General features: G+C 42.1%; 1 protein-coding gene across 3 annotated transcripts in view; it reads left to right on the plus strand.

The window, feature by feature from the left end:
* PFKP (phosphofructokinase, platelet) overlaps window positions 1–25,057 on the plus strand; it is a 103,398-nt gene that overhangs the window by 54,035 nt on the left and 24,306 nt on the right. For all 3 annotated transcript variants that reach the window (XM_075827442.1, XM_075827441.1, XM_075827439.1), the window contains exons 6-12: window positions 12,089–12,133; window positions 12,586–12,694; window positions 13,591–13,686; window positions 16,896–16,988; window positions 19,146–19,271; window positions 19,818–19,882; window positions 22,429–22,498. In XM_075827442.1, the coding sequence (XP_075683557.1) occupies window positions 12,089–12,133; window positions 12,586–12,694; window positions 13,591–13,686; window positions 16,896–16,988; window positions 19,146–19,271; window positions 19,818–19,882; window positions 22,429–22,498 (604 nt within the window). The remainder of the gene's footprint in view (window positions 1–12,088; window positions 12,134–12,585; window positions 12,695–13,590; window positions 13,687–16,895; window positions 16,989–19,145; window positions 19,272–19,817; window positions 19,883–22,428; window positions 22,499–25,057) is intronic.

A 25,057-nucleotide genomic window follows, 5' to 3' on the forward strand; every position in this document is an offset into this window, starting at 1 on the left:
AATAAAGCTGATGTTATCCATCTACTGCATTTTATTATTCTGCTTTTTACAACCCCTTTAAAGGGAATGTATAGTCAGAAAATTACATATTATTTAAACCATGTTTTTAGGTGAAACATTTTTTTTTTTTCCATTTTTGCTGTTTTTTTGTTTTTTTCATTTCTCATGTCACTAGCTATACACAAAATTGTAGAAATATTGTAGTTTTCACTCTGGCCACTAGAGCATTCACAATAGACAAACTTCCTGTTCGGTAGCTCAGTTTTCATCTGTGTTGTGCAGGCTCGGTTGTGTTATCAGAATCACCATTTTATTACTGGAGTGAGGGGATACAGATTCTGTTTAATACTCCCCACTTTTTTTTTTCTTTAGAGGACAGGAATTTTTGTCCAAAATGCAAATCTATGGCATACGTTAGCATATGTCTCTCCCATAATTGCCAGCTACAACCCCCCATAAGTGCCAGCCACAGTCCTCCTATAACTGCCAGACACACCTCCCCATAATTGTCAGATACAGTTCCCCTATAACTACCAGCCACAGCCCCCCTATAGCTGCCAGCTAAAGCCCCCTATAGCTGCCAGCCACAAACCCCTAAAACTGCCAGCAACAGCCCCCCTATAGCTGCCAATCACAACCCCCTCTGTAATTACCAGCCACACACCCCCTCCCATAACTGACAGCCAGAGCCCCCTATAGATGTCAACTGCAGTCCCCCTATAGCTTTCAGCCACAGTCCCCCTATAGCTGTCAAACACAGTCACTTTATAGCTGCCAACCACAACCCCTGTAATTACCAGCCACACTTACCCTCCCATATTTGTCAGACACAGTCCCACCTACTGCCAGCTTCAGCCCTCCTATACCTGCCAGCCCCCCCTATAGCTAGCCACACACCCTACCATAACTGCCAGCCACAGCCCTCCCTATAATTGCCAGCCACAGCCCCCCCCCCCCATAGCGGTCAGCCACAGTCCCCCTATAGCTGCTAACCAGAGTTCCCCTATAGCTGTCAGACACAGCCCCCTATAGCTACCAGCCACAGGGCGTACAATTTCCAGCCACATTCCCCCAATACAGCCAGCCACAGCCCTCCTCCCATAATTTCCAGTCAGTTTCCTCCATAACTGTACTGAATACACATCACATAGACTGGAAACGATTGAGAAGGGTTTGAACTTGATGGACCTGTGTCTTGTTTCAACCTATGTAACTATATAACATTGCAATACACAGAGTTATACAAAGTTATGTGTATTGCTGTTATGGGGATTTGTATTGCCGTGCTGCGGATGTGTATTTTCAACGTGATAAAACAGTAGGGGTCCCTGAGAACAATAGTCCAGTATGTGGGGAATACACACCCGCAGCACTGCAATACACATCACCATAACAGCAACACACATAACTGTATACTGCAGTGTAAACATAACTACCTATAAGTCATGACCACTATAGAAATGTCCGAAATATCCATTCACCATTACAATCACATTAATCCTACAAGAGAAGGTTCTAACATGCAAGATGTAGCAAAATTACAATCGTTTATTAATTTGTCGTGAAAGAAAGTCAAAACAGATTAAAATCCAGAGTGGAAGTGGACAATTCACTGGCTATAATGTATCAAATAGTCTAAGCACAATAAATGTGCTAAACATGATAAAGGAGCACATACATGTGAAATCAATACCAAAGCAGTACAAAGGAACATGCCTTTCTCTTTGTTAGCCTATATGGTTTTAGGGTATGTTCACACGGCCAAATTTCAGACGTATACGAGGCGTATTATGCCTCGTTTTACGTCTGAAAATACGGCTCCAATACGTCGGCAAACATCTGCCCATTCATTTGAATGGGTTTGCCGACGTACTGTGCAGACGACCTGTTATTTACGCGTCGTCGTTTGACAGCTGTCAAACGACGACGCGTAAAAATACAGCCTCGTCCAAAGAAGTGCAGGACACTTCTTTGGACGTTTTTGGAGCTGTTTTGTCATAGACTCCAATGAAAACAGCTCCAAAAACGGACGTAAAAAACGCCGCGAAAACGGCGCGAAAAACGCCGCGAAAAATGCGAGTTGGTAAAAAAACGTCTGAAAAGCAGGGTCTGTTTTCCCTTGAAAACAGCTCTGGATTTTCAGACGTTTTTGTTGACTACGTGTGAACATACCCTTAACGTCAAAGAAGGGTAACTAGATACAGCATATTGTAAAAGAAGTATTAGGGTATGTTCACACGTAGTCAACAAAAACGTCTGAAAATCCAGAGCTGTTTTCAAGGGAAAACAGACCCTGCTTTTCAGACGTTTTTTTACCAACTCGCATTTTTCACGGCGTTTTTCGCGCCGTTTTCTACGTCCGTTTTTGGAGCTGTTTTCATTGGAGTCTATGAGAAAACAGCTCCAAAAACGTCCAAAGAAGTGTCCTGCACTTCTTTTGACGAGGCTGTATTTTTACGCGTCGTCGTTTGACAGCTGTCAAACGACGATGCGTAAATAACAGGTCGTCTGCACAGTACGTCGGCAAACCCATTCAAATGAATGGGCAGATGTTTGCCGACGTATTGGAGCCGTATTTTCAGACGTAAAACGAGGCATAATACGCCTCGTATACGTCTGAAATTTGGCCATGTGAACATACCCTAAGGGTATGTTCACACGGCTTAGCAAAATACATCTGAAAATACGGAACTGTTTTCAGGCGAAAACAGCTCATGATATTCAGATGTTTTTGTAGTAACTCGCGTTTTTCGCGGCGTATTTTACGGACGTTATTGGAGCTATTTTTCAATGGAGTCAATGAAAAATGCCTCCAAAAACATCCCAAGAAGTGACATGCACTTCTTTTTCGCAGGCGTCTTTTTACGCGCCGTGTTTTGACAGTGACGCGTAAAATAACATCTCGCGGGAACAGCACACCGTAAAACCCATTGAAAGCATGTAACTTCTTGAGCTGTTTTTGAAGCTGTTTTTCATTGTGTCAATGGAAAAACAGCTCCAAACATGGCTAAAAAAACCGCCTCAAAAAACGTTTAGGCTGGGTTCACACGACCTATTTTCAGGCGTAAACGAGCCGTATTATGCCTCGTTTTACGCCTGAAAATAGGACTACAATACGTCGGCAAACATCTGCCCATTCATTTGAATGGGTTTGTCGACGTATTGTGCAGACGACCTGTAATTTACGCGTCGTCGTTTGACAGCTTTCAAACGACGACGCGTAAATTGACTGCCTCGGCAAAGAAGTGCAGGACACTTATATACATTATATGCAGGGCACTTCTTTGCAACGTAATTTGAGCCGTTCTTCATTGAACTCAATGAAGAGCAGCTCAAGATTTACGAGCGTCACAGACGCCTCGCAAAATACGAGGAGGAGCTTTTACGTCTGAAACGAAGCAGCTGTTTTCTCCTGAAAACAGTCTGTAATTTCAGCCGTAAAAGCCAGCTAGCGTGTGCACATACCCTTATGGCTACGAAAACAGCTGAAAATCAGAGGCTGTTTTCTCTTGAAAACAGCTCCGTCATTTTTAGCTGTTTTTGATCTTGCCTGTGAAAATACCCTGAGGGTATGTTCACACGTAGTCAACAAAAACGTCTGAAAATCCAGAGCTGTTTTCAAGGGTAAACAGACCCTGCTTTTCAGACGTTTTTTTACCAACTCGCATTTTTCGCGGCGTTTTCGCGGCGTTTTTTACGTCCGTTTTTGGAGCTGTTTTCATTGGAGTCTATGAGAAAACAGCTCCAAAAACGTCCAAAGAAGTGTCCTGCACTTCTTTTGACGAGGCTGTATTTTTACGCGTCGTCGTTTGACAGCTGTCAAACGACAACGCGTAAATGACAGGTCGTCTGCACAGTACGTCGGCAAACCCATTCAAATGAATGGGCAGATGTTTGCCGACGTATTGGAGCCGTATTTTCAGACGTAAAACGAGGCATAATACGCCTCGTATACGTCTGAAATTTGGCCGTGTGAACATACCCTAAGGGTATGTTCACACGTAGTCAACCAAAACGTCTGAAAATCCAGAGCTGTTTTCAAGGGAAAACAGACCCTGCTTTTCAGACGTTTTTTACCAACTCGCATTTTTACCAACTCATTTTTTTACCAACTCGTTTTTGGAGCTGTTTTCATTGGAGTCTATGAGAAAACAGCTCCAAAAACGTCTGAAAGAAGTGTCCTGCACTTCTTTTGACGAGGCTGTATTTTTACGAGTCGTCGTTTGACAGCTGTCAAACGACGACGCGTAAATAACAGGTCGTCTGCACAGTACGTCGGCAAACCCATTCAAATGAATGGGCAGATGTTTGCCGACGTATTGCAGCCCTATTTTCAGACGTAAAACGAGGCATAATACGTCATACCTTAGGGTATGTGCACACAATAGCAGGCATTTACGTGTGAAATGACAGACTGTTTTCAAGAGAAAACAGCTGCCTCGTTTCACACGTAAATGCTTCTCCTCGTATTATGCGAGTTCAATGAAGAACGGCTCAAATTACACTGCAAAGAAGTGTCCTGCACTTCTTTGCCGAGGCAGTCAATTTACGCGTCGTCGTTTGACAGCTGTCAAACGACGACGCGTAAATTACAGGTCGTCTGCACAGTATGTCGGCAAACCCATTCAAATGAATGGGCAGATGTTTGCCAACGTATTGTAGCCCTATTTTCAGACGTAAAACGAAGCATATTACGCCTCGTTTACGTCTGAAAATAGGTCGTGTGAACCCAGCCTTACTGTGTTTGGACTTTTTGATACATCATATAGCCAGTTCATACTCATAAATGATCCATAACAATGTTATGGTGGTTTTGACTCCCAGATATATATCAAACCAAAAAAGACCCAAATGGGAGCATAGAGACCAGAAAAGTTTCCATGTATGTATAAAAGATACATTTTATTTCAACTTCTTAGGGCTCATTCAGACGAGCGTAAAACTCGTCCGTGTGCTGTGCGTGAAAATCACGCACAGCACACTGACCCATTGATTTCAATGGGGCCACTCACACATGCAGGAGTTTTCACTCTGCCTGTGTCCGTTGCGTAAAACTCACTGCAGGTCCTATATTGGTACGTTTTTCATGCACCTATCGCCCATTGAAATCAATGGGTGCGTGAAAACAACACATTATGTTCAATACCACCAATACGTTCCAAACACATAAAAAATACGTTACAGACATAAAGGAAAGTAAAACAGACAAGCGTTTGCTGTGAACCAGAATCAGTTCATGTAAAAACGTACTTATCAATGTAACTGAGGAATACTTCGTGAAACGTGCGTCGTACACGCGCAGGAATCATTATAAGTACGTTTTTACATGAACAAACTCTGGTTCACAGCAAACCCTTGTCTGCTTTACTTTCCTTTATGTTTGATGCGAAATCTGATGTCTGATACTCAACATTTGTTGCACTATATTGAATACTTACCGGTTATGTGTTTGGAACGTATTTTTCCTACACTCACATTAACATATAGTTTCATTTGTATCTGAACACAGGTCATTGATGTAACCAATCACTATCACAGCATGAGATATATGTCTCTTTTCCTTATGGGTTACTGACGCTTTTGCATCTTACTAGGACTAACATGCATTTTTAGAGTCAGGTCTTTGCTCCATTACTTACCATCAATTGCAGTGTTGTACTTGTTTTATGTTGACGTCATCTTGGATACCTTTCATATTTATATTTACATATGTCTAACATTCATGTTGTTTTTTAAGAAGTTGAAATAAAATTGATCTTTTATACATACGTGGAAACTTTTCTGGTCTCTATGCTCCCATTTGGGTCTTTTTTGGTTTGATTATTATATAGCCAGTCCATTGTCCGCTTTAGTGTATGTGGTGCCCTGGATTTTAATCTGCTTTATGACTTTTTCACAATAAGGGTATGTTCACACGGCTTATTTACGGACGTAATTCGGGCGTTTTACGCCTCGACTTACGTCCGAAAATGCGGCTCGATAGCATTGGCAAACATCTGCCCATTTATTAGAATGGTTCTTAGGATGTTCTGTGCACACGGTAATTTTATTTACGCCCCACTGTCAAAAGGCGGGGCGTAAAAAAGATGCCCGCGTCAAAGAGGTGCCTTCTCTTAAGAACAGTTGTTTCTATACATCAGTCCATAGATCTGTCGTTCCCAGCTTAGAAAACCAGCTGCGTAGAAAATGTCTGCCTCCATGAAATGAATAAAGTATAAAAATGAAAAGAAATACAATAAGAAAATAAAAGTAACTAAAAGTAAAACATAATTAAAAAACATTTAATAAGTAATAAAAAGAAAATAGTGATACACCCCACCTATACACAGAATGGGGGTCACCCAACCACCGCTTCGCTGGTGCGGCTGTCGCTGCGTGAGGTTCTCCCCATTCGACTCTATGGGAGTTACGGAAACAGTCAAGCACCGCTTGCTTGGCTGTTTTTCGCAACTCCCATTGAACAGAATGTAGAGTCGTGCACATGCTCAGCCCTCTCTCTCCACTATCCCCCGCCTGGAATCTGCTCCTAGTGGCCGCTGCACCAGTCGGAACGGAGGTTATGCGACCACCATTCTCAGTATAGGCACGGGTCGGAGAGCTGGGACCCGAATCTATCAGACATTTATGGCATATACAATGGATATTGTATAAATGTCCTAGATGGAAATACCTCTTTAAGGCTCAATTCACCACACGTCTGTGGTGCACGGACTTAATATATGCCAGGAAAATTGCCAGATGTGTCCCAAAAGGTGTCATTTTTGTTTATCTATGACCTTTAGGGTATGTGCACACACACTAATTACGTCCGTAATTGACGGACGTATTTCGGCCGCAAGTCCCGGACCGAACACAGTGCAGGGAGCCGGGCTCCTAGCATCATAGTTATGTACGACGCTAGGAGTCCCTGCCTCTCCGTGGAACTACTGTCCCGTACTGAAAACATGATTACAGTACGGGACAGTTGTCCTGCAGCGAGGCAGGGACTCCTAGCGTCGTACATAAGTATGATGCTAGGAGCCCGGCTCCCTGCACTGTGTTCGGTCCGGGACTTGCGGCCGAAATACGTCCGTCAATTACGGACGTAATTAGTGTGTGTGCACATACCCTTATACATCAGAATTTTACAGCCCCAACTGTATTGAAAAGTGTCATTGACTGCTCTTTTTTATACAACTGTATACAAAAAAACATATGTATACGGTTTTTTATGGTAGTCATTGGCTGTTGTATACAAGTGTATAGTCATACAGTTGCATAAGTCTGGGCATACTTTTGATGGGACCGACTGCCGTGTGAATTTAGCCTAAAGCCTTATTTACAGGAACGTATTTCAGGTCCGTGTGCTCTGTTTAAGTAACTGACAGCACGCTGACCAATGTAATTCAATGGGGATATTCATACATCCGTGTTATATCATGGATTGTGTGTCCGTTGCGTGAAACTCACCGCATGTTCTATTCTGGTCCGTTTTTGCAGATCAGACTCATTTTTGAAGTCAGCGGGTGCGTGAAAAAAACGGACAGCACACGGACGACATCCCTGTGCTGTTCATTTTTCAAGCATCAGTTGCTAAAGAAACGCAGAGAAACAAGAAAAGTAAAACCAAGAAGTGCTTACAGAGGACGAGAAAAACAGATGACACACGGAAACCACACAGACGCAACACGGACAGTCATATGTATGGAAAATGGCCCTTTTTTTTTGCGGATGCAAATCGGACACGCTCGTGTGAATAAGGCCTTAGTCTGTCATGTACAAATAAATAATAATGTAACATGGGATGGCTTTAGTTGCAGCTATTGTTAGTTTGCTTCTGTTATGGAGAATCACTCAACAAAAATCAATATCTGTTAAAATGGAAATGACCCCGGGCTGTCCTGCACTGAGAAACACTACATTAGTTAATCAGAAAGGAGCCAGGAGATGGTCCCAAAGTAACTGTAGAATGAATACTTTTAAGCTCAGAGATAAAATAGCAAATAAAATGTGATTTACCAATGTGTGTTTTAAAGTTGCTTTTTTTTTTCCTAATATTTGTACGGTCTATACCAGTTTTTATCAAAATCCCAGTTGTGGGTGAGACGCAGAATTGATCATAGCACAGGCCTTTCTCTGACTGCAGCCATCTGAGGCTTAGTAACGTAATTGACTCCTTTTATACCTATTGTAATCTTATACTGGGTAGATTTTGTCCTCAATTTAGACAACTGGTGAGGCCCCTGTATCACCGTGTTCTGGCTGGTGAGGCTTCAGCAGAAAGGTTGAGAAGCCTTCAGGTCCTTTTACACTGGCCAACATGGGCCATGAAAACAAGCGCCGATCAACCAGACAGATCGTTGATCGGCGCTCGCTTGCTCCTGTCACAAAGAGCTATGATTGGTTATGTATGGGGACGAGCCATCGTCCCCATGCGTTGCCATCATGTCGGCAGCACATCTCCCTGTTTACACATTGAGATGTGCTGCTGACAACGATAATATTTATTGCTGCGTTTGCTCGTCCATCGGCTAATTGTTTCCCTGCTTACACAGGGCGATGATCGGGAACAAGCTCATTTGCCCGTTCATTGGCCCGTGTAAAAGGGTAATTAGTCTACTCAAGACTGTCTAGAACAATAATAGGGCATATACCAAAGTAGTAAGTAGTTTCATTAAATCCTATGGGGAAAATTTATTAAGACTGGCGTTTAATATGCCAGGCAAAATAAGAAACAAGCTGGGGTAAGATGCGACAATGGTATTAAGGAGGCTCTGTCACCAGATTTTGCAACCCCTATCTGCTATTTTTTTGCAACCCCTATAACTTGGCCAAAAATGCTCGTTTTTTAAAAATAAAAACGTTACTGTAATCTACATTGCAGCGCCGATCTGCTGCAATAGCAGATAGGGGTTGCAAAATCTGGTGACAGAGCCTCTTTAAGAGCCGCATGCCTCTCAATAACTTCGTTGCATCTTCGGCTGACCATGCACCATCGAATAAAAGATACGCCAGCCAGGAGCTGGCATAGATTTATGTCAGTTTCTGGTGTAAATTATAGTAAATACTGTGGTCTGCTGGTGGCTATGCCCTCTTGCACTAAGCTTCATCCATTTTAAACGTGGCAAAAGCAGTGGATGTGTCGCAAATTTTGCACATTTTAGGCTGTTTGCGACTTTTCTACGCCAGCAAACTGGCAAAGAAACGTTCATCCCCCTTTGTTTTTTTTTTTTCTGAGTTTTGAGAAAATGATACTTTCAACCTTGACACTAGATGTGTTGAAACTCCATTTACTTTCATTATTTCTCCATGTACGTTCAAATATATATAACAATGGAGAAATTTGATAGATAGTTGTCGGCCGACGTGTGTATGGCCAGATTTAGTGTATGTTCACACGCAAACGCAAAATACGTCTGAAATTACGGAGCTGTTTTCAGGCGAAAACAGCTCCTGATTTTCAGACGTTTTTTCCGGCCGTCTTTGGAGCTGTTTTCTATAGAGTCAATGAAAAACGGCTCCAAAAAAGCCCCAAGAAGTGACATGCACTTCTTTTTCGCGGCCGTTTTTCAAAATGGCCGCGCCAAAAAACGGCCCGTCGGAACAGAACGCCGTTTTTCCCATTGAAATCAATGGGCAGATGTTTGGAAGCGTTCTGCTTCCGTTTTATTGGCCGTTTTTCGGGCGTTTACGGCCCGAAAAACGGCCGAAAATAGGCAGTGTGAACATTCCCTTAGTGTTCAGTATATGAGATACATGTTCAGATATATTGTATGATTTTCACAGGTTCCACTTTGCCCCTAATGGGAAATTCTCAGCTTTTTGTTTTTAAAAGCCATGAAAATAACAATAACTAATAGAGACTTCAAAAAACTTAGGCTGAGTTCACACTTGCATTGTATAATCCGTTGCTCTGATCCATTTTTAGAACAGAATAAGGGCGGATTCAGACGAACGTTGCGTTTTTGCACGCGCAAAAAACGCGGCGTTTTGCGCGCGCAAAAACCACTTGACAGCTGCGTGTGTCATCCGTGTATGATGCGCGGCAGCGTGATTTTCGCGCAGCCGCCATCATAGAGATGAGGCTAGTCGACGCCCGTCACTGTCCAAGGTGCTGAAAGAGCTAACTGATCGGCAGTAACTCTTTCAGCACCCTCGACAGTGAATGCCGAACACAATATCGGGAAACCTGTTTTAAAAAAAAGAAAAAGTTCGTACTTATCGGGCCCCACCTCCCTGGATGACGCGGCAGTCCATGTGACCGCTGCAGCCTGTGCTTGGCCTGTGATTGGCTGGAGCTGTCACTTGGACTGAATTGTCATCCCGGGAGGTCAGACTGGAGGAAGAAGCCGGGAGTTATCGGTAAGTCAGAACTTCGTTTTTTTTTTACAGGTTCATGTATATTGGGATCGGAAGTCACTGTCCATGGTGCTGAAACAGTTTAACTCTTTCAGCACCCTGGACAGTGACTATCTCCTGACGTCGCGTACCGGAAATTTTTTTGCCGGGTTCGGCCAAAACGAGTTCGGCCGAACCCGGTGAAGTTCGGTTCGGTTGTCCGGGTTCGCTCATCACAAAGACACTCCGTTTGGATGTTTGGAAACAGAAAAGCACTTGGTGCTTTTCTGTTTACATTCATCCTTTTGACAGCTGGTGCGCTGTTTCAGTCGGTTCGCACGGAAGTGCTTCCGTGCGACCTGCGTGGTTTTCACGCACCCATTGATGGGTGCGTGATGCGCGAAATACGCGGAGATATTGAGCATGTCGCGCTTTTTGCGCAGCTGACAAACGCTGCGCAAAAAGCACGGACTGTCTGTACTGCCCCATAGACTTGTATTGGTCTGTGCGTGGCGCGTGAAAACCACGCGGCCCGCATGGACCGAATACACGCTCGTGTGAATCCCCCCTAAGGATATAAATGGATCCGTTAAAAATACCATTGAAATCAATACGATTTTTAATTGCATCAGTTAGCATCCGTTTTGTGTCCGCTATGTTATTCATCTGTTTTTTTTGACGGAAATGAAAGTGCAGAGTACAGGAATTTTACACCGTTCAGAAAAACGGTTGACTAACGGATGGGTTATTTTTATCATTGGTGTCAATGTAAAACTGATACACACATATTGTAATCTGCTTCCATCCGTTATTTTGATTCAAATGGTATTTTTAACTGATCTGTTTTTATTCTTATCTAAAAACGGATCAGAGTAACTGATTGTACAACGCAGGTGTGAACTTCGCCTTAGAAAGATTTCTGATATATTTCATTGATGCTTTCCATTGAGTTGAAATGATGGTTTTGTTACCATATTCACATTGATTAGCAACAAAAAGAAAAGAGAGATGCCTCTAGCTCACCTTTTTTTGTATGGACTTTTGTTTTGTAGTCCACAAGCCATGAATAAGAACGCAGGCAGCGTTCGAAACGCGTAGGCTATCTACCCTATATCCACACTCTTGGCATTACAGGACACCATTATCAATTTTCCATTGATCCTAATTTTAAACAGATACAAATAAAACTTGGAAAAAGTTTCTTTTTAACCATAATAGCGCTGTATCTACCTTTTCTCCTATCTGCACATTGATTAACAGTATGAGCGCTATTACTGATGTGTTTATGGACAATTTGAAGGAGACCGATTCCTAGATATAATTGCTTGAAGTTACAGGCCCACAGCCTGAGGCTGCACTACTGAGAGATTCTGATGACAACATGTCCCCAGATTAAAATTACATTTCTGCATCATTATTGACATCCTAACTGGTTTGAACAGCAGTAAATATATGTATACATTTGTGGAAATAGATATGGATGGTAAATTGAATTGGTAAAGGGTCGCCTTGACAACACAGCACCTGGCAAAAATCAGAAGGGGACATGTTGTCATCAGAATCTCAGCAACAAAAGGAGCAGTGCCAAAGAGGACAAAATACTCTAGAGAGATCTCTGGTTGTGGGAATCCGTGAGATCACATATATCACCAATGTCACATGTGTCGATGCGATATCAGGGGATCATTTTTACTAGTAGTTGTAAATGTTGTTATGATATTACAAGTAGTTACGTCATATTTTTGATCATTTCGATCTTTTTTTTTTTCAGCCATCAAAGAACCTTTGTTTTAGAAGTCATGGGAAGACACTGTGGGTATGTAATGTTGAGGTTTCTACAAACATGCAAACACCATAATAACACAGTAAATTGAAATTTACACAAAGTTTTTTGGCACTGATTTTGACGCGAAAACCGCATTTTGCCAAAAAACGTCGAAAATCCCCCCCCCCCCCTCATTGATTTCAATGGGAGGCAGAGGCGGGGTTTTTCCTGGGCGGCCTTTAGCAGCTTGCGGGGGGGGGGGGGGGGAGTGGCATGTCCTTCTTTGCATGTCCTTTCAGAGCATTTTTCACTGCATTTTTTGCCCGCAGTACTTGCATTAGCTGCAATGGTCGCAGGTGAAAAATGCAATGAAAACCGTGGCAAAAAAGAGCAGGCAGGTCAAAATCTGCCTCAAAATTCCTTTTGAGGCAGACTTTTTCCGCCTGCAAAAAAAACTGTGTGAACAGGGCCTTAAACTCCTCTTTTATGTTTATTATGCACAGATATCTGGCACTTGTTAGTGCCTTAGCTTGTGGAGCTGACTGGGTATTTATTCCTGAAAGTCCTCCAGAGGAAGGTTGGGAAGACATTATGTGTGGTAAACTTTCTGAGGTAATATTACAGATGAATCCAGACAACAGCTTAATAATATATTTATATAACGAGTCATTCTACGGACAATTGCATAACTGACACAAACGAAAACCATTGGCACCGGATCCGTCACCATTGAAATCATCCTATGGTTTCCGTTTGTGTCAGTCAGGGCTCCGTTCCAACGGAAAGCTCAGACGGAACGTCAGAACGGAGCCCTGACGCAGATGTGAACAAAGCCTAATATACGAAAACAGTCACAGGGAAATCAAAATCCTAAAGGGGTTGTCTGGACACGGGCAATTTTTCATACTGACGACCTATCCACAGGATGGCCTATGGTTCACATTTGCAACAATTTTTATTGCTCCAATGCATTAGAAAATAATAAAATGAAGAAACTTTGTACATAGTCTTTAAAAAAAATAAAAAAAATATATACTATCATTTTGTATATAGCTCTTAGGCAGACTTATGTGTCTCCATGGTTACAGACTACAAACAAACATTTGTGTAGTCTTCTCCTGCAATCATGTGTTGCTTCCTTTCATCTTTCTCTTTTTGCTAACCTAGGGACAGTAGGGAAGGGGGGATATAGAAGGAAGTAACAGATGACAACACAGTAGTCTCTAACTATGGTGACACATAGGTCTGCATAGGTGCTGTGGACACAAATGCATAATATATTTTTTAATACAATTTTTTTATTCTAGCAGCAATATTCTTTGCAGCAATAATAAAAAAATATATACAAATAAAAAAAGGTGGTGCAGTTTGCAATGTGAAATTATTGTTAAGATAATATGCATATACGTGGGAGGATGGGAGAGTGCTGCCACTTGTAGTACCACATAACGTTGAGGCCCAAATTTGACCTATCTCTAAAGAACAACCTTTTATTTTGTTTTCTTTAGAACCGTGCAAGAAAGAAAAGACTGAATATCATTATTGTCTCAGAAGGAGCCATCGATTGTCACAACAACTTAATCACGTCAGAAAGGATTAAAGAAGTAAGTATAAGGCCTCATTCACACGACAGGGTTTCCCGGCCGGGTGCCGGCCGTTCATAAATCGGCCGGCACCCGGCTGCATTAGGAATAATAGACCCCTAATGGGGCTATTCACACGACCGATTTTTTGACGGCCGGGAAAACCGGCCGTCAAAAAATAGGACATGCTCTATTTTCGGCCGGGTACCCGGCCACCCGGCTCCCATAGAAGTCTATGGGGCCGGGTAATACACGGCTATCACCGGGATGTGTCCCGAGTGATGGCCGGGTTTTCCGTCGCTTGCGCTCTATCTCCTCCTCCTCACAGCGCAGAGTGCATGTGAGGAGGAGGAGTTGATGCCATTCGGACGTGGCAGGGCCGGGGTGTACAGCAGGTGGAAGGGAGCGCTGCGCTGGCTCCCTTCCCCTGCTTGTTAAAAGCGCCCTGGCCCGGCGACACCTTACATGGCGCCGCTAGCAGCCGCTGCGGCTGCTGCTACTGTAGCGACGCCACTATAGCAGAGCAGGGAGGTATCGCTCTGCTATGTGCTAGCCCCAATTTAGCTCCTTGAAGGAGCGGAATCCCCGTGTTTTCGGGGATTCCGCTCCTGGACAGAGCGCTTGATGTCTCTGTCCATATCTGGGCAGTGACATCAGGGGAAACTCCTGAAGCGGAATCCCCGAACACATGGGGATTCCCCTTCAGGAGTTGCCGCTGATGTCATTGTCCAGATCTGCCCGGCCCGGAACAGATGCAAAACTTTATGCAAACCGGCCGGGCAAAATGGCCGATTTTACCGGCCGACACTCGGGCTCAGGCGGGACCCGGTCGTGTGAATCCCGCCTTAAGAGCGTGATATTTGACTTTTTTAAACATGGAATATGCCAAGCTGAAAACTCACTTTCATCCTTTCAAGTTTACTTCAACATTTTGTTTAAATACTACATTCACCAAAATGTAAACATTTCTTTTGAATGGAGTTTACCTTCTTCTAGAACAATTTTTAGGATTCTTTATTCCCTCTTACTTGGTGCTACTACTAAAGAGTCAGAAAGTATATAATGTACTCCCACTTTGATGCCTTTCCTCTGAAACCCATTCTCGTGAGTAGATAGGTCTCCAGTCAAGATAACCAACATCATTGATGCCTTTAAAACATACACATAGTATGAAGAATGCGTCTATAGATTACTGAAGCCCTTAGATAATGGATGTACTGACCCTAAAGGCCCAATTACACCGGCCGGTGCAACGAGCGCTGATCAACGAGACAGCTCGTTGATCGGCGCTCGTTTGCTCCTGTCACAAGGATCTATGTATGTGGACAAGCCGTCATTACTCCGATCGCTCGTCCCCATACATTATTATCATGTCGGCAGCCCGTCTCCCTGTTTACACACCTCCCACACCACCAATAGTCCAGAATTATTGAACGGTCTTCATATAGGATCTAGTTTCATATTGTGCTGCCTAATTCAGTACAGTTTTGGGGTATAAACATTGGTGCGTTAGGTAAGGCCAGATTGACCCAGCAGACAGTCCATGATACATTATCCTATTAGGGTATGTTCACACGTACAATAAAAAACAGCTGAAAATTACAGAGCTGTAGTCAAGGGAAAGCAGCCTCTGATTTGCATGTGTTTTTGAATCTGAAAATGATTTTGAAGCGTATTTTTTAGGGGTTTTTGAGGTGTTTTTGGAGGAGTTTCAATGGAAAAAACAGTCCAAAAACGCCTCAAGAAGTGACATGCTCCTTCTTTTTACGCAGAGTCTTTTTACGCACTGTTTTTTTAAAACAGCGGCGTAATAGTATGGGTCGTCTGAACTAAACGCTGTATTACACCATTGATTTCAATGGGAAGCTGTTTGTAGGTTTTCGGTAACGCTCCGAAATACGCCTGACGACACTGCGAGTGAACATATCCTGAGAATTATGAAAGTCTATGTAAATGTCATCATTTGTCACTTTGCAGGTATATAAAGATGAATTCCATTACTAAGATTGACTTGATACTATACAATTCTGTCATCTGTATCTCTGTGCGGATAAATGATGTATTCTAGAATGACATTAAGGCCTTATTCACACGACCGTATATTACGTCCGTGATACGCGCGTGAAAATCCCGCGCGTCGCACGGACCTATGTTAGGCTATGGGGACGTTCAGACAGTCAGTGATTTTCACGCAGCGGACACAAACTCACGACATGTAGTAAAACTCACGACATGTAGTAAAACTCACGACATGTAGTAAAACTCACGACATGTCCTATACTTGCCCGTGTTTCGCGCCGCATGCACTCATTAAAGTCAATGGGTGCGTACAAATCGTGCACGGCACACGGAAGCACATCCAGGTGACGCGCGTGATTTGCGCTACAGTTGTTAAAGAAGTGAAGGGAAACATAAAAGCCCCTCCTGCTTTACTGTTTCGTCACATAAAAAAAGTGTCATAATGATGCCAGCTGCGCAAAATCACGCAGCCACGCACGATATACAGATGCCACACTTAACTTTTGCGTGTGCAAAACGCAGCATTTTCTGCGTGCACAAAACGGACAAGTTCGTGTGAATAAGGCCTAATAAAGGTTTTCATCTAGGAAACTACTTTCTCTCTGTCTAGGAAAATACCTGATACATACTCTAATTAGTCAGTAAAGACGGGATTATCATGTCACGCCATCTGCCTGCCATCACCGAGGAGAATTATCCTTCAAGTATAATCCTCATCCTTAATTAGAATTAGTTATATTTATTATGTAACCACTATGTGATGTATAGCAATATGTATTCATTAGGGCTGTGTTCACATCAGCATCGGGCCTCCGTTCAAATGGTTTCCGTTTGTTTCTGTTCCGCAAGGTTTCTGTTTTTTTTTAGCAGAAACAATAGTGTAGTCAACTGCGCTATTGTTTCCACTAAAAAACGGAAACCTTGCAGAACGTAAACAATTTGCAACGGATGCATTACCATTGAAATTAATTGTAATGCAAACGGAAGTTATGGTTTCCGTTCATGGGTTTCTCTGACGGAAAGGTCTAACGGAAACCCATGAACGGAAGCCCGGCGCTGATGTGAACAGGCCCGAAATTACATGATTTCATTTAGTTTTGCGTCTGCTCGTGTATTTGTAGATGTGATGATATAAAGTAAAAGAAAGTTATCTTTATAGAATTTCTCAGTAACAGTTCTGATCTAACTATACACAATGTCTTGTTTTTCAGCTTGTGGTCTCACGTCTTGGGTTTGATACAAGAGTAACTATCTTAGGCCACGTCCAGAGAGGTGGAACCCCTTCAGCCTTCGATAGAATTCTGGTGAGTGATTTGTTTGTCTCCAATATTATTGTTGAGTTCAATGCATATAACTATGTAAATGTAGCTGCATCCCCAAAGCAACGGATCTTGTCCTTGATGCTCTTTGCTCAGGCACGTCACACAGCGGACGTTCATGACAGGGTTTGGAAAGGTTTTACTGGACGTGTTAATGGGGTTAGCACTGAGGGGGGATTGAGTTGCCAGGAAAAGGAAGAGCCTAAGAGGAATCACTCATTTTTTAACATTTTCATTATTACGTGACAACAGCTTACTAAGTAGTCATACTTCCCGGTACATTGATCTGATAAATGTGCTTGTGACTGATGTTCATTTATTGCAATGCTGTATACCTCAATTGATGACTTAAAAATAACACTATAAATGTGACCTAATATATGCAAAATATCGTTTTATTTAAAAATAAGAAAAGAAGCAAAAACAGGCACAGGAGGATAGTCATTAGCTCTTTAAAGAGGACCGGTCAGCCCTCCTAGTAATTCTATAGCATCTTTTCTTAGATCTGTACGTTATGTCATTCTTCGTTTATTCCTTTTGGAAATGTAAGGATAAATTCACAACTGGGCATGACCATTCGTCTTTTCAATAGGGGCATGTATCCACACACTCTGACACTGTCCATTCAATGCTGACAGTCTCAGACGGTTTAAGGACACACTCTATTGAGACAAAATGTCAAATTATTCATATATTTCCAGTATGAATAACAGAGGAACAGCACAATGCAGAGTACTAAGAAAAGAGGCTGCTGAACTGTTATTTAGTATTTACTAAAACAGACACATCAGGAGAGATGACAGGTCCTCTTTAATCTATACAGCCTATAATGACCCGTCCTCTCTAATGTCATATATACCTATGCTTTCATGCTTTTTTAAAAACATATTTGCGGCAGAATGACGTAGTAAGGCCGTTTTCAGATAGCATTCAAGAACTAATTTTATCTTGTCTGTCGGGAAAGCTCCCGATGTATACGATAAATGTGTCCATAGGGCTTCATTAGCCCTACAGAGGTCAATAGAATGCCCTTCTGGTCTTCGTCAGGCTGGGACACGTCATTATACTTTTATTTTTTATTTTTAGGAAGGAATAGTGTAGTAGACCATGCTATTCTATCCTGAGGGATCCCGCAAAAAAATCGGAGCCTATGGCGATGGATAGTACTGTTAGGCATCTGTCACGGGTATATGTTAAAAGTGTATGTATGGGGGGAAAGGGATGAAGATGGGGAATAGCGATGTAACAAAAACCAAAAAACAAATTTTATTTTTATTTTTTATTGTTACATCGCTATTCCCCATCTTCATCCCTTTGCCCCCATACATAGACTATTTTTTGGTGGTGCACACTTGATGTAACAACACAAGAGGATCCCTGTGGATACTTTTTTCATATATATATTAAAAGTGTACGTCGGGAAGCTCCAGTGATGAACTGTTGACATATGGCAGTTATGTCGCTCGAGGTTCCTGCACAGCTGCTCTGCCTGAGGACTGTGGCGCTGTGGAAACTCCTGACGTCACGGTCCATATATGGACAGTGACGTCAGGAGCTTTCCCATGGCGAGAGTCCCAGGCAGTGCGATTCCTGATGCTTGCTCTGCCCGGGGACACCGCTTTGGAATCTCCCGACATCATTGTTTACATATGGACAGTGACTTCAGGAGAATCCACAGGGCCGATGTGCCCGGGCAGAAGAAGCATAAAGAATCGCTCTGCCTTGGGAAAGCTCCTGACATCACTGTCCATATATGGACTTTGACTTCAGGAGTTTCCCCTTGGCCAGTCCCAAGTGACGTATCCCACTGTATGCCATACAGTGGGATATGTTTTGGCCTTCCGTCGAAGGTTTATATTGGGAGTCCTCCCGACGCATACCTCCAACGGAAGGCTAAAACGTGATGTGAAGAAGGCCTAAGACTGAGGCTTCACAATGACGTCATAAGGTAATAAGTTTAGAGAGAGAAAAAGACTGTAAGACTGTTCCCTTCTGAAAACTGAGCACATCTATGAACTTGTCTAAATAATACTCTTGTCTTCATTGCTCTTGTGTCGTACTGTTGTATGTTTATTAGAATCATCTACCTACAATAACCTTATCGTATAGTGTTAACACTTACGAGTATTCTCCTCTTTACAGGCCAGTAGGATGGGAGTAGAATGTGTGTTGGCCTTGCTTGAAGCCACTTCAGAGACGCCTGCCTGTGTGGTATCTTTATGTGGAAACCAAGCCGTGCGCTTACCTCTCATGGAATGTGTACAGATGGTGAGTGGTTGAGCCATTGCAAAGCTGGGTATTAGCTAAAGCTATAGAAACGATCACTATGTTCAGTTTCAGGTCCTGGCAGACCTTCCAAGCTATGACCGTCTCTACTGTAAACACTTCTATACTCCACATGTGCTGCAGTCAAAACATAGAATGCTGACAAGAGGTGTAACCTGAGGTTTTTGGGCACTAATGCAAAAGTAAATCCTGGACCGACCAAATAACAGTCAATGTTGTGACACACTGGATCTATTCATACTGAAATCTCATCATCTAGCAGGATAGAGACACCTCAGGAACAAAAACTTATACTGATATAGTTGATGCATGGGAACTGTAAGCCACCCCCAGGCATAGAAACCAGTTACCCTTTCTGCAAACCTTACGGCAATGGCACAAATAGAGAACATGATGGTCAGTCCAGAAAGACAGGACTGCTTGCGACATAGATCAATGACACCTTTGACTTCTACACGTTAGCCCAGAAGTAATTTTGAGAAGTAATTCATTATCAGTATTTACATCAGTAATTTTTTTTTTTTTTAGACTCAAGAAGTTCAAAAGGCAATGGATGAAAGGAGATTTGAAGATGCTGTCAGGCTGCGTGGAGGGTACATATTATACTGTATTTAGATTTTCTTTTTTTTCTTAAAGTGTAGCTAAATGTTTGACAAACTTCTGACATGTCATAGTGACATGTCAGAAGTTTGGATTGTTTGGATAAATGTATCGGTGTACGGACTCAATAGAAAGCCTATGAGCCCGTACTCCGATACATCAGCTTTCCGGAAAAAGCCGAACAGACACGAAGCTGCTGAGCTCTCACACGAACACTTCAGCTGCTTCGTTCTAGCGATTGGTGGGGGTCTCAGTGCTCGGACCCGCACCAATCCAAACTTCTGACATGTCACTATGACATGTCAGAAGTTTGTCAAACGTTTATCTACACTTTAAATTAAAGGATATTCCAATTATAGGATCTCTTGACAGGTCAATCAAATATTTCGGATCACATTGTTGTCTGTCTGGGGGCTGGAACCCCCATCATTGTCTCCTAACTCTTGTTTTTAGCTGAAAAAAATGGACATTGCATTAATTAAAATTAACTGTTGCATTAATATCTACAGGGGCGTTGCTGTTCTCAAAAGATCAGAGGCAAAAGCCCCAAGACACATGTTTTGGCCCTTTCCTCCAAAAAATATAAATATCATAGTCCACAAATCTATAGTACAACTTTTATAACACGGCTGGATAAGATACAGAGACTCAGCTTTATGTATGATAGAGATATTTGTGCCTCCACACAGTAATAATTCCCGCTTTGTGCCCCACAGTAATACTGCCCACTTTTGTGCCCACACACACTAAATATGCCCTCTTTATGTCACACAGAATTAATACACCCTGTGTACCCCATAGTAATAATCCCCCTTTGTGCTCCCCACAAGGTAATAATATACCTTCCCTGCCCCCACAAATTAAGAGTGCACTCTCAGTGCCACCCTCCCAAGTCCAACTCAAAAACGGTAAACTGGTGCTGCCTGTAAGCTGGGACACTTGTTTATGTGTGTGCTGCAGACACTGACGCTGGTAGGGCACACAGCCAATAGCTGCCATTATACGTGGACAGTGGGGCAGATTTACTTCGTTCCTGATGGGCTTTTCTCGGAGAGTCGAGCAGTTGGTGTACGGACTCAATAGAAAGTGTATGAGCTCGTACACCTTCCTGAGAAAAGCCGATCAGAAGCGAAGCATCACAGCACTCACCTGAGGGCTTCTGCCGCTTAGTTTTAGTAATCGGTGGGGTCTCAGTGCTCAGACCCCCACTGTTTAAAACTTCGGCTTTTTCTCAGAAAGGTGTACGGTCTCATAGACTTTCTATTGAGTCCGTACACCAACTGCTCGGCTTTCCGAGAAAAGCCAATCAGGAACCAAGCGGCTCACCCGAGCGCTTCTCCCGCTTAGTTTTAGAGATCGGTGGGGGTATCAGTGCTCGGACCCGCCACGATCAAAACTCTGAAATGTTTTCTGAAAGTTTAGTAACCCTTTAAGGTTTGCATGCACCCTGCCAGAAATAAAGTTTCTATTTGAAAAGGTGCTGGCCAGTGGTTCTGGGCAATATACTTATAATCCAGGGCACAGACCCCGGATCTAAGTGCCTATCAACACCCCTGCATATCTGTAAGAATTAATGACAGGTAGAAAGTTTAAAGTTGAGGAAACTTTAGTCACCCCCTCAACTGATTCCAGAGTCCAGGCATATTAACCGGGGGACATTTTCTAGTGTTACCATATAGTCCAGAGTATTAAAGCTGGTTCCCCATTTATTGCGAGAACAGATGTTCTCCGGCCCCTATCTGCCTGGTGTTTTAGTTGGATAACCCTGTCAAGTTCATGCAACTATGGTTTATACACTCCCAGGCATATCTGAGATAATGGGGATATTGTGTATAAAATATGATCACATTACGGCAGATTTATATGGGGCCTTGTGCATAACTGATATGATGGCATTTCTGCTCATGCCCAGGTACTTTTTCCTGCTGTCCCACTATACTGGCACTAACTGTAAGTAGAAGCTGCATGGAAGAGAAGGCCTAGCTCTATATGGCATTAGCCTTATCTGAAGGGTTTGCTAGGATAGCATGTCCAGCATACGGGGCTACCGCAGTGCAAACTTGCTGCATTGTTTATGTTGCAAGGTGGAATGCGTAGCCCTTTAGATCAAGTCTTGCTGTACATTAAGATCATTGTGCCACAACATCACATGCCATCATGTCCCATCCACAATGCATTGTGTTGTAGCTGTTGGCTACACGGGTATAACTCAGCATACTACAACACCACTGCTATTGAAGAACTGCTAATGGTAAAAATGAGTCCAAACCGAAGTCGGCCTACCTAGATGTCAATTGGCATTTGGATATAGCGATGGTAAACATATTCTGCTATTTTAAAAAAAAGAGAAGGTTGACTTCCATTTTTTTTTTCTTAGGCTTGCATAAAGCAAATGGCTCTAGTAGTATAGACAAGATTCATCGGATTGATGCAGATACTTTTATATCATTTCATTCTTTTTTACCCATTCTCGTTTTCTTTTCCTTATGAGAATTTTGATAAAAATCAATGTATTAAAATGTTTCTGTTAATATTTTAGGAGTTTCGAGAACAACCTTAACACGTACAAACTCCTCTCCCATAAGAAAAATACATCTGAACTTCCAAAGGTAAACCTATATTTCAATATTACTAGACTATATTTATGTTAGTAAGTTAATTATTTTATATTTTCATTTTATTTTTAATTATATTATAAGTTAATTTTAGTTACTTCCCGGTGGGGGGAATGGGAAGAGGAGGATCAAGCACCCAGATCTCTTTCCCGATGCTGTTCATGTCACAACACCCTAACGGGGCGGGCATGGAGACCCGATCCAGTGCTGTGAGAATGGGGGTTGGGTGGGGATTTAGATTTTTGCTGTATAATTGAAAAATTAACAATGTATGTTGTATTATGTACATAACTAATAGATCACTAACCTATTGAAGTAATGTAATGAATTTCTCCTTTACCTGACAGGACAACCAGTGTAGTGTACGTAACTTATATGCTTAGTGCTTAAGTCTGGCTGACATTTCTAGACATTGTGCATTAATACTGCATGTGGTATATCTGATATGAATTTTTCTATTCTTTTTAGCTTGTTTGAATTCCCACAGCATGAGCAATGTATACTTATACGTGCTTTGTCCTTGCTACTATTAACAACCACTAACTAAACAGTTATCCTTCTGAGAACAGATAAACTAACACATGTACTGCCATATACTGTAATCTCACATGTACCCAGCGATGGCCAAATTATTATTTAAGTTTTTTGCCAAATCACTTATTTAATAAAAAAAATGTCAACCTATGAGCACATTTAGTTTTTTCAATCTAAATAGTTCCAAAATAATTTGCTGATTTTCTTATATAAATTTATAGCAGTCAGAGCTCCGTTTTCTGATACAGAGCTAAATCTCCTGCACAGCCATAAAGTAATACAATTCTGGCTTCCTGCCATCACCACTAGAGGGAGCTTACATTAAATAAAAATAGTATTGTATAGTGTGTATAGTGGTGGCTGCATAATCAACAGTTCTCTGCTGTCTGTAAATGGCAGTCTGTATTCTGCTGAAAAAATTCAATGGCAGGGAATTTGGTTTTCCTGTCCTTTTCTTTTATTGGATCACACCCTCTCATTAATGGAGTATTTATGATAATAGAAGTCCATTAGGGAATGGCTGTTTCCTTGACAACTCCATAGAGGGGTTTTCCATGTGGACGTCATAGAGTAGGGTCCCCTGCTTGGAACCCTCTATGAGCCAGAATGGAGAACAGCCAGGTAAATAGCTGCCATGTAATACTAAATTTTCCCTGCATCAGCCACAACATAATAGTTGTGCATGATTTCCATTGAAAAGTGAGGTCAAGTAATAAAACTGCTATAGCTTAACTAGTGAAGCTCTGGTTTTAACTATGTTCTTATATGCCATGGAGAGATCGATAGGGTCTTTGAGCTAGGACCCCCTCCGATCACTAGAATAACTCCGTAACGACCGCCCACCGTCTTTAGGTGGCAGGCGGTGCAGGTCCTTCATTTACAGCTATGTCTTTTGTAGAAGAGGCTGATGAGTTCTCCTATGAGTGCTCATCCTCTAAGTAAGAGCTGTAGCTAACAGCCCCTAAAGCTAGAGACCCTACTGAAAACAGCTGGGATCGGAAAAAATTCCCATCACATCTGTTTAATCCTTTGATCGCCGTGGTTAGTGACCATCGCATGATCAAAGGGGACTTCCCTCTTCGATGTGGGTTTCCAGTGACGCGATCGAAGACTGGGTGGTTCCTCTCCAGTCAGCCCTGTGGTCCTAGAAAGGACTCCAGAGCTGTCTGTTCAGTATGTCTGCTGTTAGGGCACACTATGTGCTGTCCTAACAGAAGCCTGTGTCATAGTGACAGAGTGTAATGTATGACTACGCAAGAATATGCTAATATAATAAATAAAGTTGTAAATAAAGCTCTCTTAATGGTATTAAAAAATTTAAAAAAATTAAAAACCCAAAAAGTCATTATTTTGTTTCAAATATATTTTATTGCCCATACATTACATAAAAACAAAAAAAACTACATATATTAGGTATCTACATGACCAAAATAACCTGAGAACTTAATTTAAGAGGCTATTTAGCATGATACGGGAATGGATAAAAAAAAGAAGCAAAAAAAAAAAAACAATACCGAAAATCACTTTTTCCTATATTCACACCATATTATTTAACTTACACAGCTAATTTTTTCTACTCCCAAATCGCGCAGAAAAAAATAATTGTTTCTCCCGCATAAAACAAGGCCTCATACAGCCACGTCAATTAAAAAAAAAAAGAATTATGGCTGCTTAAGGGCAGAGAGGCAAAAACGGAAAAATTTAGCTGGTCAATAAGGCCTTTTCAGGCCCGGTCATTAAGGGCATAAGGAGACATTCGTCTCTCTACTGAGTACTCTCTCCTTTACCATGTAGTTTAGAGATTTCCAGATCTTTGAAAGTTCATCAACAGAAGTTCCATAAAGTTTACTGGACCTACAAAGAGATAGTACAGAGAAATTATTATTACTAGTAGAATGGGCACTTTTGTGGTATAGAAATTACCTAAACCTCTATGTATTCACAAAATCACATTGATTTCCAATATCATGGCGACCACAGGTTGGGAACACTGGCTTAAGGTTTTCTAAATTTGGATGT

The sequence above is a fragment of the Rhinoderma darwinii genome, chromosome 5 (genome assembly GCF_050947455.1).
Source record: "Rhinoderma darwinii isolate aRhiDar2 chromosome 5, aRhiDar2.hap1, whole genome shotgun sequence".
Lineage (NCBI taxonomy): Eukaryota > Metazoa > Chordata > Amphibia > Anura > Rhinodermatidae > Rhinoderma > Rhinoderma darwinii.